Here is a 15,092-nt window from a genome sequence, read left to right on the forward strand (position 1 = left end):
TTTCAGATTCTTTACCTGTATAGGTTATTACAGAATACTGAGTAAGAGTTCCCTATACTATAGGGAACATATACAGTAGATCCTTGTTGGTTATCTGTTTTATATATAGTAGTGTGTGTATGTTAATCCCAAGATCATAATTTATTCCTCCCCCACCATGTTTCCCCTTTGATAACCCTAAGTTTACTTTCTATGTCTGTGAGTCTATTTCTGTTTTGTAAATAAGTTCATTTGTATTATTTTTTGAGATTCCACATATAAGTGATATTATATAGTATTTGTCTTTCTCTGTCTGACTTAACTTCACTTAGTGTCATAATCTCTAGGTCCTTCTGAGCACACTTTCTTATTCAGCTCATTTCAGTTTTTTCATCTTCTAAATGCCTAGATGTATTTTATTTTTCAGATTTTTTTTTTTGATGTGGACTGTTTTCAAAGTCTTTATTGAATTTGTTACAATATTACTTCTGTTCCATGCTTTGGCCTTTTGGCCGTAAGGCATGTGGGATCCCAACTCCCTGACCAGGGACCGAACCCGCACTGGAAGGCAAGGTGTCAACCACTGGACTGCCAGGGAAACCCCCGCCTAGATGTATTTAATTCTCAACTATAAGCCATGGCTTTACAAACTTTTAAACAGCGGTCCCACTTAAAGTCTGACATCCTAGATATAGTCTCCAAGCTGTGTCCACTGCCACAGCCAACTTCTCCAGCCTTTCCCTCAACCCTGCTACTCTACTTTTCTCTGCAAGCAGCCTTTTTACCAGCCATCCCCCCTCCCTTGGTTAGGTCTCAGTTTACATGAGCAGATGCAGGAAAAACAGCCAGAAAGACAGAGGAGGGGTGCTAAGAGAGACTAGTAAGCTGGAAGCCAGGGATGGGAAGGGTTTCAACAAGGAGAAGGTAGTCGGCACTGACAAATGCCACGGAGAGTTGAGGTAAGACGGAGACTGAAAACACATGGGAGGATATGACAATTAATGGGCTGCTTCTGACATTTCATAGGCTTCTCAGTGAAGTGACGGTGGTAGGAAACAGTTGAGCATGGCTGAGGTGTGGTTGAGAGGGGAAATTTTCTGTGAATTCTGACTTTATGCTTCAATTTTGTGGTTAAAGTTTGGACAGAGAACTCTCAGTGAAAACCTTGCTGACACATGAAGCAATCAGAGGAGGAAATTTCAGCTCTCAGACACTGATCGTGGTCCTTAAGAGACATTTATTAAGCAGTGTGTTAAATGTTGAGCTCTAATGAGTTATAGGGGATGGTGTCTGTCCTCAAAGATTTCAACTGAAGAGATGGGACATATCCTTCCATGAGTTCTGTTAAAGAAGAAGATAGGCCTAGAGCTACTTCTTAAGGGGTAACTGAAGCTGGTTGCATAAAGCTGTAAGGGTGAGCAATCAAGACATCGTTTGATGAAAGAGAGAACGTTAGCTGTGGCTGATGATTGATTTGTTCCCAATGTAGCATATAGGCCAGTTTGGCTGAAATAGATTGAATTAGAGTAATGGTTCTCAAACTTTTTCGATTATAACCCACTTAGGAAAGACCAAAAGAATTCCCCCCACACACACCCATATTACTCTCACAGGCACTGTAGTGGGAAAAAACACTTGGTGTTAATAGTGTTGGAGTGGAAAACAACAATGGTAAACATACGTGCAGTAATTAGACAAGAAGAAAGTAAAGACATTAATGATTATTCTCCATGTTCATAAATTTAAAACATGGACCGTATCAGTTATGGTTCAGTGTAGGAAACAGAAACTGCTCTAGGTATTTCAAGCAGATACATATTCAATAAGAGGAATTCGGTGCTTACAGAATCACTGGAAGGGCTGGAAGAGTGAAAGTAAAAGTAGAAGTCAGCACTCCCAACATTCAAATCACAGCATCTCAGCTGGGGTCCTGTGGCCAGGAGGTTGTAGGAAATTATGCCAGTGTCACAGCAGCTGCAAACCTGAAGTCACAAGACCAGAGTCTGGGTGTTGTAAAAACTCCCGTCTGCCGAGACACAGGTGTTAGTTTACCACGGCCTCTGTCTCCCAGATTTTGCACACTGCATCTCACTGGTAGAACCTCAGTTACTTCTAGAACCAGAAGCGAGCTTGGGAAACAGATTTTAGTCCTCCACTCCCTTGATATGTGGAAGGCCAGACACAGAAGAATATGGAATTGAATGCTGAGTGTATAGGACAGTAACCATCTCAAGACAACACTGATCATGCCCTGAAAACAGTGTCCTTCTCCGTTACAGGGAATATGATGATCTGCTCCTGTGCATTTACACTAGAGCTTCGAAATACTGCCAAGTGCTCCACAGCAGCCAGACTTCTTAGTGGAGGTGTCCTCAATAAACATTAGTAAATGTGCCAAGTTTTTTTTATGAATGTCAATTAGTGACCCTGAATAACTCAGTTAATAGGTTATTAGTGATTAGTTCTTTTTTTTTTTTGGCCACACTTTGTGGCATGCAGGATCTTAATTCTCCCACCAGGGATTGAACCCCCGCCACACACACCCCTTGCAGTGGAAGCTTGGAGTCTTTTTAAAAAATACATTTATTTATTTATTTATTTGGTTGGTTGCACCGGGTCTTAGTTGTGGCATGTGGGCTCCTTAATTGCAGCTTGCCAGCTCCTTAGTTGCAGCATGCAGTCTTCTTAGTTGTGGCATGTGGGCTCCTGAGTTGCGGCATGCCGGCTCCTTAGTTGTGGCATGCATGTGGGATTTAGTTCCCTGACCAGGGATTGAACCCGGGCCTCCTGCATTGGGAGCTTGGAGTCTTATCCACTGTGCCACCAGGGAAGTCCCAAAGCACATGGAGTCTTAACTGCTGGACCGCCAGGGAAGTCCTGCGATTTGTTCTTGTTGCCATAAAAAATGAGTCTATGCATTTGAGCATCATTTGATCATCATGATCATTTGAAGCAAGAACTTGACCCTGAGGGGTCGGGAAATCCTCATGACCATCAACGAGCCTCGAATCACACTGAGAAACATTGACCTGAGCGGAGGTTCTCAAGCTGGCATGGATCGTAATGGCCTAGAGAGCTAGTAGAGAACACAGCCACCCCGGCTCATTTAAGAAGGTCAGGGCCTAACCTTTTCATTTTTCCCAGGTGATTCTGATGCCAACCAGAGATGGAGAACCTCTGAACTGATAACTTTAAAAGGTTTAGATCAAATTGTGGCGAGTCTTGCAAAACCAAACTATGGAATTGTTCAGAGAGTGGAGTTTCCAAGTTTGGTGGGGCCTGAAAGTGGTACAATTTCAGGGACTCTACTTGAAAGAATACAAAGTTATGAACACACAATTAGATATGAAAGTGAATATTTCCTTCAAGTGAGAAAAATTCACAGCAAAATATTAAAACCTTAAAGATTCTGGTCCCTCTCCTTTTTAGGCAGGTTATCCTAAATGCTTACCCAGAAGACCTGGGCTCTCTCCCATCCAGAACACTGGTCAACTCCCAGCATTTGCCTGCAAATGGGCGTCCTTGAATCTTAAGTTCATTAGCTTCACTGAGACTCACTCTGGTTTGAGTCTTCCCCTGACCTTTCCTTTCTTCCCTTGCCAGCCCATGCTATGCGCTGCCACCAGAGTCCTCTCTCCCCCTTAGGACACAGTTAGCAGCCTGTTGTCTGGGTATTACCCAGTGGGTGCCTGGGCTAAGATGGAGACATTGCTCTTTTGAGGGAAGACAGAAAGTATTTTTCAATTCTGAGACACTGTGTTGCTAAGATCCAACCTGTACTGTGTAGATCCGATCCGAGCTCCCTCAATCACTAAGAGTGTGACCTTGAACAAGTGACTTAACTCTGCTCATGTCCTCATCAGTAAAATGGGGATTAAAGTCACATCTACCTTGCGAGCGTTGTCGTGAATATTAAATGAGAGAGGGCATGAGGTGTACTTACAACAGGACCTATGATATAGTCAATGCTCAATATTTTATCTATGATTACCATTTCAGAGTAAATACATACAGCAGGATAATACATATTTAACATCTGATGGTGCTATTGAAATCAGGTAGTAGATTTAAGTTTAGAATAGAGATAGCTTGTCATTTTAATTTAGCCTTTCATTGTTTTTGTTTATTTGTTTGTTTTTTGGCCTTTCATTGTTGTTGTCAATGTGTTACTTTAAGTTTTTGTTTAGGCCAGTATCTTTTTCTTTTCTTTTTTTTCCGCCGTGCCACACAGCATGTGGGATCTTAGTTCCCCAACCAGGGATCAAACCTACAGCCCTTGCATTGGAAGTGCAGAGTCTTAACCACTGGATTGCCAGGGAAGTCCCAGGACCAGTATCTTTTGAGCAGTGTTCACTGACTCCCTGGACTTCCTTGGTCTTCCCTCAGACGGCCACCCATGCCTCAGCCAGAGAAGCTCTGCATTGATCTTTTTACATTTGGTCTTCTAAACGTGTTTCCCCTAAGGAAAGGATTCTTTAGCAAACACAGGTTTTAAATAGTTTTGGTTGCTGTGTATAGCGTGGGGATGAGGAGGCCCAAGTGTCTTCTTGTATGCAGTGTGATGGAGAAACTCATTAAAACTTGCTGGGATCAGTCATATTTGTCTGACTGTATTCATTTGATGGTGTCTATTTTTTCTCCCAGGGGTATAAGCCTGGAAAAAAGTTTTTTAAAAAACTACTCTTTCTTTCCTCAGATTTCCGTTTTTCACACTGTTCCATCTAACAAGATCTGCTGTTTCGCCACATCCTTGTATGGTTTTTCCTGCCTCTCTTCACTCTCTACTTTCCACCTTCACTGAACACTGTGAGGAAGCCTGGAGCATAGATGCTTGGAGTAGTCTCCATGGCAACCGGGCTCGGTACTAATAAGGTCATGGGTGTGTTTTCCATCCATCCTTGCACCTGCCAGCTTCACAAACAGAAGCTGTCTTCCTGCAGCAAAGACTGTACCCTACCCCTGGCCAGCTGTCTCCCAGAGGCACCCAGCCAGGTACACGGGATTCAAAGTGTCTATATAGCTCAGAACATACTCATCACCACTATTATAAAAGCTTGAAGCTGAGTCACTGATGCCTTCTTCAGCGAGAATGAACAGCTCTCACTTGAATGCCAGCGTTCTCTTGCAAAGTAGATCTTTGGGGCAGACACGTCTGCATCAGAGAGTAAGGATTTTTATCGGCCAGGCTGTATGGGTACGCCCCAGGCTTCTGCAGGATAATCCAAGGGGAGACAGGTCACTAGAGAAAGGGCGGCCTCTCCCTCCTGCTCCTTTGGGTCAGCATCTAAATCGCAGACAGTCCTTCACATACCCTGTGCCCAGCACTATGCTCAGTAGGGTTCATACATGACTTCATTTAATCCTCAATTCTGTGACTTTAGGAATTATCATTCCCATTTTACACACAAAGAAACTAAGAGACGTTAATTCACATTCCTAAGATCAACAACGATTTAGAGATATGACAGCCACCTTCCGACGCTGGCTTCTGTTTCATTTAGGTCCTCAAAAACTTGATCCTAACTAACAGGTCAGATCAGAAACGTGACCTACAAACCTATTATATGGTATAGCAGTTAGTTCTTTCCAATCTAATGGTGGCTACTTTTCTTGTGAAAAATCAATACATAAGAATAAGGAGGTCAGAATACATCCCAGAATTAGAATGCATTTTATTAGTTTCCTGTGGCAGCTATAACAAATTACAGCAAATTTAGTGGGATAAAACAACACAAATTTATCTTAGAAATTCTGAAGGTCAGATGTCCGAAGTGGATCTCACTGGGCTAAAGTCAAGGTGTCAGCAGGGCTCTGTGCCTTCTGGAGGCTCTAGGGGAGAATCTGCTCTCTTACCTTTTCTAGCCCGTGGCCCCTTCCTGCATCTTCAAAGCCGGCAATGGCCGGTTGAGTCTTTCTCATATTGCTCCACTGTGATACCCACTCTCCTGCCCCCCTCTTGCACAGTTAAGGACCCTTATGATTATGTTGGGTCCACCTGGATAATCCAAGGTAACCTTGTCATTTTGAGGTCAGCTGATGAGCAACCTTACATCGTAATTCCATCTACACTTGTGGATAGCGTCCGCAGGTTTCATGAATGAGAACATGGATGTCTTGGATGGAGGAGAGGTGCATTATTCTGCCTACCACATGCATAGGGTTAAAACAGAAGAAATATGATGGTTCCTCAAAGCATACCTTCATGACCTTATTCAGTTAACCCTGGCAATCCAAACTGAAAACATAACAAAAGTCTCATAATAACTTGGCAATCTTAACGTATGCAATAACGATATTAATTTTGCTAAATTCAAAAAATGCGCTGGTTCTGAGGATGATCTGTGATCCCTTGTTTTCAGCTAATTGACGGCAAGGACATAAAGCACCTGAATGTCCAGTGGCTCCGAGCACACATGGGCATCGTGTCCCAGGAGCCCGTCCTGTTTGACTGCAGCATCGGCGAGAACATCGCCTACGGGGACAACAGCCGGGTCGTGTCACAGGAGGAGATCGTGCAGGCAGCCAAGGAGGCCAACATCCACCCCTTCGTCGAGACACTGCCTGATGTAAGTCTCTCTCCACATAAGGTGCCTGGGAGCCTGTGGCAGCCCCCCTGGCCTATGCTTGTGACTTCTAAAGGGATGGATCCCAAAGGTGAAGTGAGCAACTAAAACACACACCCACCTGTATACAAGCATCTGCCTGCACTTCCCATCCCCAGTGGATGTGACGTTTACCTGATCGCCTGCTTCACGCAGCCTGACCGAAATGTACATATGCCTGGGAGGCCTTTCCCTCTAGGTCTGGGTGCAGGGCCCACAGAAGCAAGAGTGACCCTCCCCCACCATTTCTCTCCCAACCTTCCTTCCTTCCACCTCCTTGCCGCTCTCCCCCAAGCCTCAAACCTCCCTCTGTGGAGTCGGGCCAGGCCAGGGAACTGGCCCCATGCCAGGAAGAAGGCTCTGAGTAAGGCTGAGCCATTGGATTGTCATCTCTCACCATTGCACATTCCATGCGCCCCAACCTCTGCTTGTAGGGCTGATTATTGAAACCTTCCCTGGGCTGTTGTCCCACGGATGCCTTCTGAATTCCTCCCGGGAAGTTAGGTAAATGGAACCTCTTGCCCTCTCTTAAGCCTCTTAGGTCCTGTATTTTGCATTGCAATCTAGACCTATCTTCTCGAACCCACCCGCCCCCATTATCACAAGTTATGTTCTTTATTTTAACGAAGTGTCCCCCTAAAGAATAAAGCTCAGTAGCCTGAAACTGGCAGAGAAGGTCCTCTCCTCATGGGGAAAGATGGCAATGCCTTATGGCCCCAACCCTCGCCCACGATTTCCTTTTCTGGAGGCTCTTCTTTGGATAACTGCTGTCACCACACATCATAGGCCCCAGGGAAGAGGCGTTGTCCCCTCCCCTCCTTTAACCTTCTAGCCCATCTGTGGATAATTGGCCCTTCCCAAGGCTAGAACATTTAAAGCATATAACTTTAATTCCCTTTACTCATGGCGAGGTCAGTGTTCTCAAAGTCTGGGCGTGGGCCAGAACATCAGCGTAACCTGGGATCTTGTAAGAAATGCAGATTTTCAGGCCTGACCCCAGACCTGCTGAATCAGAAACTTGGAGGTAGGATCTAGCAATCTGTGTTTTAATATCCCAGGTGATGCTGATGCAGGTAAAGTTTGAGAACCACTGGGCTAGGGGTTAACAAAGGCAAATACAGAGAGTAATTATTATCTAGCATATGAAATATACCTTGCCCCTCTCACATTTGTCTACCACTGGGACCTACCTTTCTGGGCTCTGTCTACAGAGCACACCTGTAGACATCATAATTCTTTCCCTCAATGTCTAGACCTGGAAAGAGAAGGCAAAACCACTTAAGTCCTATTTTCTGTCCAAGGACCTACCTCTTCACCTGAGTGGTTCACACTAGGATTTACCTCACCCTGCAGGGGGCTGCTCTAGTTTCCTCCTCTCAGGGGTACAGCCCTGCCTTTATCTCCCTCAACAAGATCGATACTGTGGCAGTGCAGCCTGGCAACCTCTACACCCTCATGGGACTTGCTCCAGTGCTCTGGCCTCCCTAGTGGCTGCAGTTCTGGGTTGGGCCAGTCCCTACCTAGCATCTGCTGGAACCTCCCCTGGGCTCGCTAACTCCACCTGCAGGTGGAGAGCTCTATGTTGAGTGCCATAGAACTAAGGTTGCCAGAAATATTAAGTAAAAACAGGTAACTCTACATAGAATGAATTTTTTTTTTAATTGAAGGATAGTTGATTTACAATGTTGTGTTAATTTCTGCTGTACAGCAAAGTGATTCAGCTATATATATATATATATACACACACACACACGTGCGCGTTCTTTTTTTAATATTCTTTTTCATTATGCTTTATCATAGGCTACTGAATATAGTTCTCTGTGCCATACAGTAGGACCTTGTTGTGTATCCATTCCATATACAATAGCTTACATCTGCTAACCACAGCCTCCCACTCCATCCCTCCCCTCCCCCCTTCCCCCTTGACAACCACAACAAGTCTGTTCTCTATGTCTATGAGTCTGTTTCTGTTTCGTAGACAGGTTCATTTGTGTCATATTTTAGATTCCAGAAATAATGTATAAGTGATATCATAATGGTATTTGTCTTTCTCTTTCTTTCTTTCTTTCTTTTTTTTTTTTTTGCGGTACGCGGGTCTCTCTCACTGCTGCGGTCTCTCCCGTTGCAGAGCGCAGGCTCAGTGGCCATAGCTCACAGGCCCAGCCGCTCCATGGCATGTGGGATCTTCCCAGACCGGGGCATGAACCCATGTCCCCTGCATTGGCAGGCAGACTCTCAACCACTGAGCCACCAGGGAAGCCCGTCTTTCTCTTTCTGACTTAACTTCACTTAGTATGATAATCTCTAGTTGCATCCATGTTGCTGCAAATGGCATTATTTTGTTCTTTTTATGGCTGAGTAATATTCCATTGTATATATGTACCACATATTCTTTATTCATCTGTCAATGGACATTTAGGTTGCTTCTATGTCTTGCTATTGAGAATAGTGCTGCTATGAACAATAGGGGTGCATGTATCTTTTTGAGTGATAGTTTTGTCTGGATATATGCCCAGGAGTGGGATTGCTGAATCATACGGTAATTCTATTTTTAGTTTTCTGAAGAACTGCCATGCTGTTTTGCATAGTGGCTGCACCAGCTTAACATTCCCACCAACAGTGTAGGAAGTAGAACATGAATTTTAAAGTCAAACTCTGGATGTCAGAATCAGAGTCCACAGTTTGACTAACATTTCAGCCTGGCAAGGGCCTGAAAATAAAAATATAATATGTTTTTTTTAGGTTACACATTACATTTCTGCTCTCCCCTACATACCCTATTAATTCCTGTCCTTATTGTCATATTGGATACTTAGTGGGCATTATCTACTCTGGGAAACAATATGTGAAAAATTTCAGGAGAACTCTGAAAACAGAAGTAAATCAGGAGATTTCAGCTTTTCAAGTTAGATATCAAATAGAGTTTCTTAGCATCCATTAAAATTGTTGAAGCTTTGGAGATAGTCTTATAAAAACAGACAACAAAAGGCTAGCATCCCAAGAATTTCTTCCCTTCCTCACTTTACTTTTTTTTAAAGGATATTATCATAATCAACATTTTTTTTAACATCTTTACTGGCATATAATTGCTTTACAATGGTGTGTTTCTGCTGTATAACAAAGTGAATCAGCTATATGTATAAATACATCCCATATACCCTCCCTCTTGCGTCCTTCCTCACTTTAAAATAATGCAGAGAGCATCACCTGCTGGTTATAAATAAAATGAGTTTCAATTATTTTATTATGCATAGCCTGTTAAAATCAAATTTCCTTCCTCCTACCAGTCTTTGTCCCAAATGCAATGAAACCAGAAGGCTGGAAGAGCCTCACATTGCAACAGTCATCTTCCTCATAAATATGTTGACCTGTCTACACTAAAGCATAACTTTTAAGACCCAAACGTCTGTTTTCAAGAAGAGAGGTTAATCCTGCCATTTAGAGCTATGTTGTTGTAGTTTAACTCTTCTTCAACCCATTCTTAGCTTCTGAACCTAAACTTTTTTGTGTATATGGAAGTGGTTATCCTATTTTCTGCAAGCAAACTCTCTTTCAGAACTTTATCACTTCTACTTTTCATAATAACAAAACCCTATTTACAGAAATATAACACCAGAGTAGGAGACAAAGGAGCTCAGCTCTCTGGTGGCCAGAAACAGCGCATTGCAATAGCTCGTGCCCTTGTTAGACAGCCTCATATTTTGCTTCTGGATGAAGCTACATCAGCTCTGGATACAGAAAGTGAAAAGGTAAGAATTTAATGTGGACTCATTCACACTTGAAGCAGTTGTCTCTTAAAAGGTTTAAATTTATGCTTCTACCTTCTATAGTAGAGAACAAAATTTAGCCAGATACTGAGTTTTGTTACTTTCAGTGGAATTTAAACACTTTCAGTAGCTGTCATTCAAGAGAACTAAGATGAAACAAGGCAGATTAGTCTTATAATGCTTGTGCTCCAAAAATCAGCCCCAGATCACTTTGTATTGATCTAAGAAGCTGCATTCAGGAGCCATAGTCCCATTTCTACTGGCAACATCTCCTCAGCAACTATATAAAAAAGTGGAAGCACAGAACAATGTTAAAAGCTGACTGTACTTGAAGGTAAATACTAGCAATTGTTTTCAGTTTGAGAAAAAGTTGAGTGTTCAGGTATCTGAAAGATAAACTCATTCTGAGTTTTTTTTATCTTAAAAATACCAAAATTCAAGGAGGCTGTGTTTGGCCTGTGCTCAGGCTTCCTGTATTTACTGCAGTGCTAGACCAGAAGGATGCCACAAGGCTGGGCACACTACTAAGTGCTTCTAAATGATTGCATAGGCTGTATTTACAGTCATAACTTCGAGATAAACCAAATTAGGATTCATTATTCTTCTGGTATGACAGATCCCTTGCTTTGTAAAATCTATGTTATATTCCATTGACACCACTGTTAGAGAAGCATGTATCGTTGGAGAAATTAATTGTGATGCTTGTTATGGAGGAGAAATTCAAGGGAGTGGATTATTATGATCAGAGTTAATTTGTGTGATTACTGAACAGGTTGTCCAAGAAGCCCTGGACAAAGCCCAAGAAGGGCGCACCTGCATCGTGATCGCTCACCGCCTGTCCACCATCCAGAACGCAGACTTGATAGTGGTGATTGAGAACGGCAAAGTCAAGGAGCACGGCACACACCAGCAGCTGCTGGCACAGAAAGGCATCTATTTCTCCATGGTCAGTGTCCACGCTGGAGCAAAGCGCTAGGGAACTGTGACCATACAAGCTATTAAATATTGCCTAATATTTGTGTTAAAATATGGCATTTAATCAAAATTTAAAAAGTGAGCACTTCCTGGGAAAACTATGTAGAGTTACTTATTTAACATTTCCTGCTGCAGTGGAAGATCATTCCACCCAGTTCAGAGTCTTCAGAGACTATAATTGAAGGAACAGAAAGAAATAGCATCAACTGGAGAAAAGTAATGGTTTTAATTACATTATAAAATTTATAGAATCATTCAAAGTAGATTTTGTTAATAAAGTGTATAATTTTTGTTTATATTTTCTTATTCAGACTGTAACTGACTACCTTGCTAAAAGATTATAGAAGTAGCAAAAACTACTGAATGTTTGCATAAAGTGCCTATAATAAAACTAAACTTTTATATGACTGGAGCATTCTTTCTAAAGTGCCTGTAAATCTATCATCTCCCAGTTGGACTACTGAAGATCATTTCTGCACTTTAAAAAAAGGACTTCTTTAAAAACTCTCATTGGGCTTCCCTGGTGGCGCAGTGGTTGAGAGTCCGCCTGCCGATGCAGGGGACACGGGTTCGTGCCCCGGTCCGGGAAGATCCCACATGCCGCGGAGCGGCTGGGCCCGTGAGCCATGGCCGCTGAGCCTGTGCGTCGGGAGCCTGTGCTCCGCAACGGGAGAGGCCACGACAGTGAGAGGCCCGCGTAACGCAAAAAAAAAAAAAAAACAAACAAACAAACAAAAAAACTCTCATTAACTTTTGTAAGAATGGTTGAACAGTGTAAGAATTCCTATTGTACCTATTGTATATGTCTCTTCATGTTGGGTTCTACAAAGCCATCTGGCTTCATTCTTCTTGGACTTGATCCTGCCGATTCTTGCATTTCCACTTTATGCTGGCTGTCAAACCCACCACATAGATCAATACAGGATTTTAGGGGCTGAGATGGGGCAGAGGATGGACAATTGTGAAGTGTATACTCTGATGTACGTCGAATATCTTGCATTGCTCTTATAAACGGCTCTTACAGGATTTTAATACTTTTGCATTTTAAAAAATATAATTCTTTTTCTGTTTTGATAATGCATCACTTTTCCCAGTAATTGGTCTCTTCCAAAGTTGATCCTTCTGGTGGCAGGTGATTAAAATGTGCCATAAGTTTAAATACATCATCATGAAAACATGATGAAAAAGGAAACTATCACCAGAAAATGATACTCTGACTATAAAAAGACAAGCCAAAAAGCACTATAAACATGATTGAAAGTCACAAGCTGGGAGCAATATTTGCCATATTTATTATAAATAATTGGTATTGTTAATATATAAAGAATTTTAAAAGGAAAAAATGCCATCACCTCCAAGGAGAAATTGGCAGAGGACATGGTCCAGTAAATCCCAAAGAAGAAATTCAGGAGAAAGAAAGTGCACACTCTCAGAGAAATGTAGATTAAAACAACAAACCCTTGAGGGGTAACATCAGCCCCATGGTGGAATAAGACATCCTTTGTTTCTCCCTCAACGACATAATTTGGCATCCAAGCACAGACAAAAGTACCTTTTTTGGGAGCTGTGGGATCCAGCATCATATGCCAAGGGACCTAAGAGGAGTCTTGCTTCCCCGTGAGTCAACTAATAGGGATAAAGACCTGGGTCCTGGCTGTGGACCCTGCAGTAGCCTGTGAACTGGCTCCAGCCCCCCTTGGCCTTGGTCCAGGAGCCCCTGGAAAACACTGTCTAAGACAATCACCCACAGTCCATAGAGGCTTTGTACAAGTCCCGGTTTCCAGATGAGAAGTTCCAGCACACCTTTGGAGCAAAAATACTCTGAGTTTGGAAGCATTGAGAGGACGAGAGGAACAGCTTGACCTGACTTGCACCACCCCTCCCCGCAAGGGGACACAGCTTAGGGCCAAGAGAGATCTCAGCTTGTGATTTCTCTCAGGGAAAGTGAGAGCCTGGGAGTGACACGTGGCTCATGGGAGGCTGCCAGAGGCGCTCCTTTCTCTCTCCCCACATCCAGAGTGCTGAAACATGAACTGCATGACTGAGAGGCAGGAAGAGATGGAGAATGGCACATAGCTCCCTCAGAGGGTGTTAAAGGGACACAGAGCCTGCTAACCACATTCAAGAAGTCTGCCCTGAAGCCGCTGGGAATGCCTCACCTGCAGATCCTCCAACGGGTGCAGGGGTGTTCCCAGCGGTGTCCCCAGTGCTTAGTATGCCTCACCCACACAAACCCCCTGACCCTGTGGCTGGCTCCCTGTGTGTGCTCCCAGCAGCAGTGGTGAGAGCAAGATCTGCAGATGGTGTGAGTGATATTCAAGCCCACAAAGAATGCAGGCTTGAATCTGCAGGCCAGGGAGAGACCACAAATGAGCTTTAGGGCCACCTTTGACAAATAAAAGGGAGGCAGCCAATACATGGCTTGGTGCATTGCAGATCAAGGGAAAGCATATAAGCTTAAGGATTCTGCCACAAGAGGGAGCAAGAAGTGTGGATCAGGTGTAACCAGAGAAGGCCTGAGAAAGCCTCAGAATCACTAGCAGGGCTGATGGAAGATACTTCTCTCCTGAAGCCAGTTAATAAAGACAGGAGGAGGTGACTTTAACTTCAGATGGGAAGACAGCAATGCAGAACTTCAAGGAATGTGAAAAATCAAGGAAACAAGACACCACCAAAGGGGCACAGTAATCTTCCAGTAACCAGCCCAAGACATGGAGATCGGTGATTTATCTGGTAGTGAATTCAAACATGCTGTTTTAAGGAAAGTCTGTGAGTTCAAAGAAAATACAAAGACAAGTCAACAAAATTAGAAAAACAATACACAAACAAAATGAGAAATTTAGCAAAGAGATAGAAAATACTAAAAGGAACCAAACAAATTCTGAAGCTGAAGAATACAGTGAATGAAATGAAAAATATAATAAAGAGCATCAGTAGCAGAATAGGTCAGTCAGAAGACAGTAGAGAAGAACTTTGAAGTTACCTAGTCAGAGGAGAGAACAAAGAAAAAAGAATGGAAGAGAATGAGAAAGCCTATGTGATATATAGAGTACTATCCAAAGAACCAATTTGTGAATTATTGGTGTTCTGGAAGGAGAAGAGAGGACAGAAAGCTTATTTAAAGAAATAGCTAAGAATTCTCTAGACCTGGGCAGAGATTTAGATCTCCAAATTCACAAAGCTTGTAGGCCACCCAACAAAATCAACCTAGAGAGATCCTCTCCAATACACATTATAATAAAACTGTTAAAAATCTAAAACAAGGAATCTTAAAAGCATCAAGAGAGGAAAAAAGCTTATAACTTTCAAGAGAACCTGCATAAGGCTATCAGTAGATTTCTCAGCAGAAACCTTACAGGCCAGGAGAGAGTGGGATGATACATTCAAAATGCTGAAAGGAAAAAAAAAAAAAGGCCCTGCCAATCAAGAATACTCTGTCCAGCGAAGTTGTCCTTCATAAACGAAGGAGAGAGAAAGACTTTCTCAGACACACAAAAGCTGACAGAATTCACCACCACAAGACCTGCCTTACAAGAAATGCTGACAGGAGTTCTTCAAGCTGTAATGAAAGGATGCTAATTAGTAACATGTAGTCAACTTCAGAATACTCTGATACTGTAATATGGTGCTGTATTAAAAGTTATAGGACAGTATAAAGGTTAAAGGACAAGAGTATTAATAATAGCTATAGCTACAATTTATTAATAAATACACAATATAAAGAGGTAAATTGTGGGCTTCCCTGGTGGCACAGTGGTTAAGAATCTGC

The 15,092-nt window shown here is 42.8% G+C and overlaps 1 protein-coding gene across 6 annotated transcripts in view; it reads left to right on the forward strand.

The window, feature by feature from the left end:
- The window catches only part of ABCB1 (ATP binding cassette subfamily B member 1), a 120,803-nt gene that overhangs the window by 98,864 nt on the left and 6,847 nt on the right, over window positions 1-15,092 (forward strand). For 5 of the 6 annotated variants that reach the window (XR_010842272.1, XM_059074150.2, XM_067042690.1 and 2 more), the window contains 3 exons: window positions 6,339-6,545; window positions 10,184-10,330; window positions 11,121-11,735. Coding sequence is in view for 5 of the 6 variants with exons in the window: in XM_059074150.2 (XP_058930133.1) it covers window positions 6,339-6,545; window positions 10,184-10,330; window positions 11,121-11,324 (558 nt within the window). In the remaining variant the exon portion in view is untranslated. Of the gene's footprint in view, window positions 1-6,338; window positions 6,546-10,183; window positions 10,331-11,120; window positions 11,736-15,092 lie in introns of those variants that run through there. The other variant, XM_067042687.1, reaches the window with a different exon arrangement.

This window comes from Kogia breviceps, chromosome 9 (genome assembly GCF_026419965.1).
Source record: "Kogia breviceps isolate mKogBre1 chromosome 9, mKogBre1 haplotype 1, whole genome shotgun sequence".
NCBI lineage: Eukaryota > Metazoa > Chordata > Mammalia > Artiodactyla > Physeteridae > Kogia > Kogia breviceps.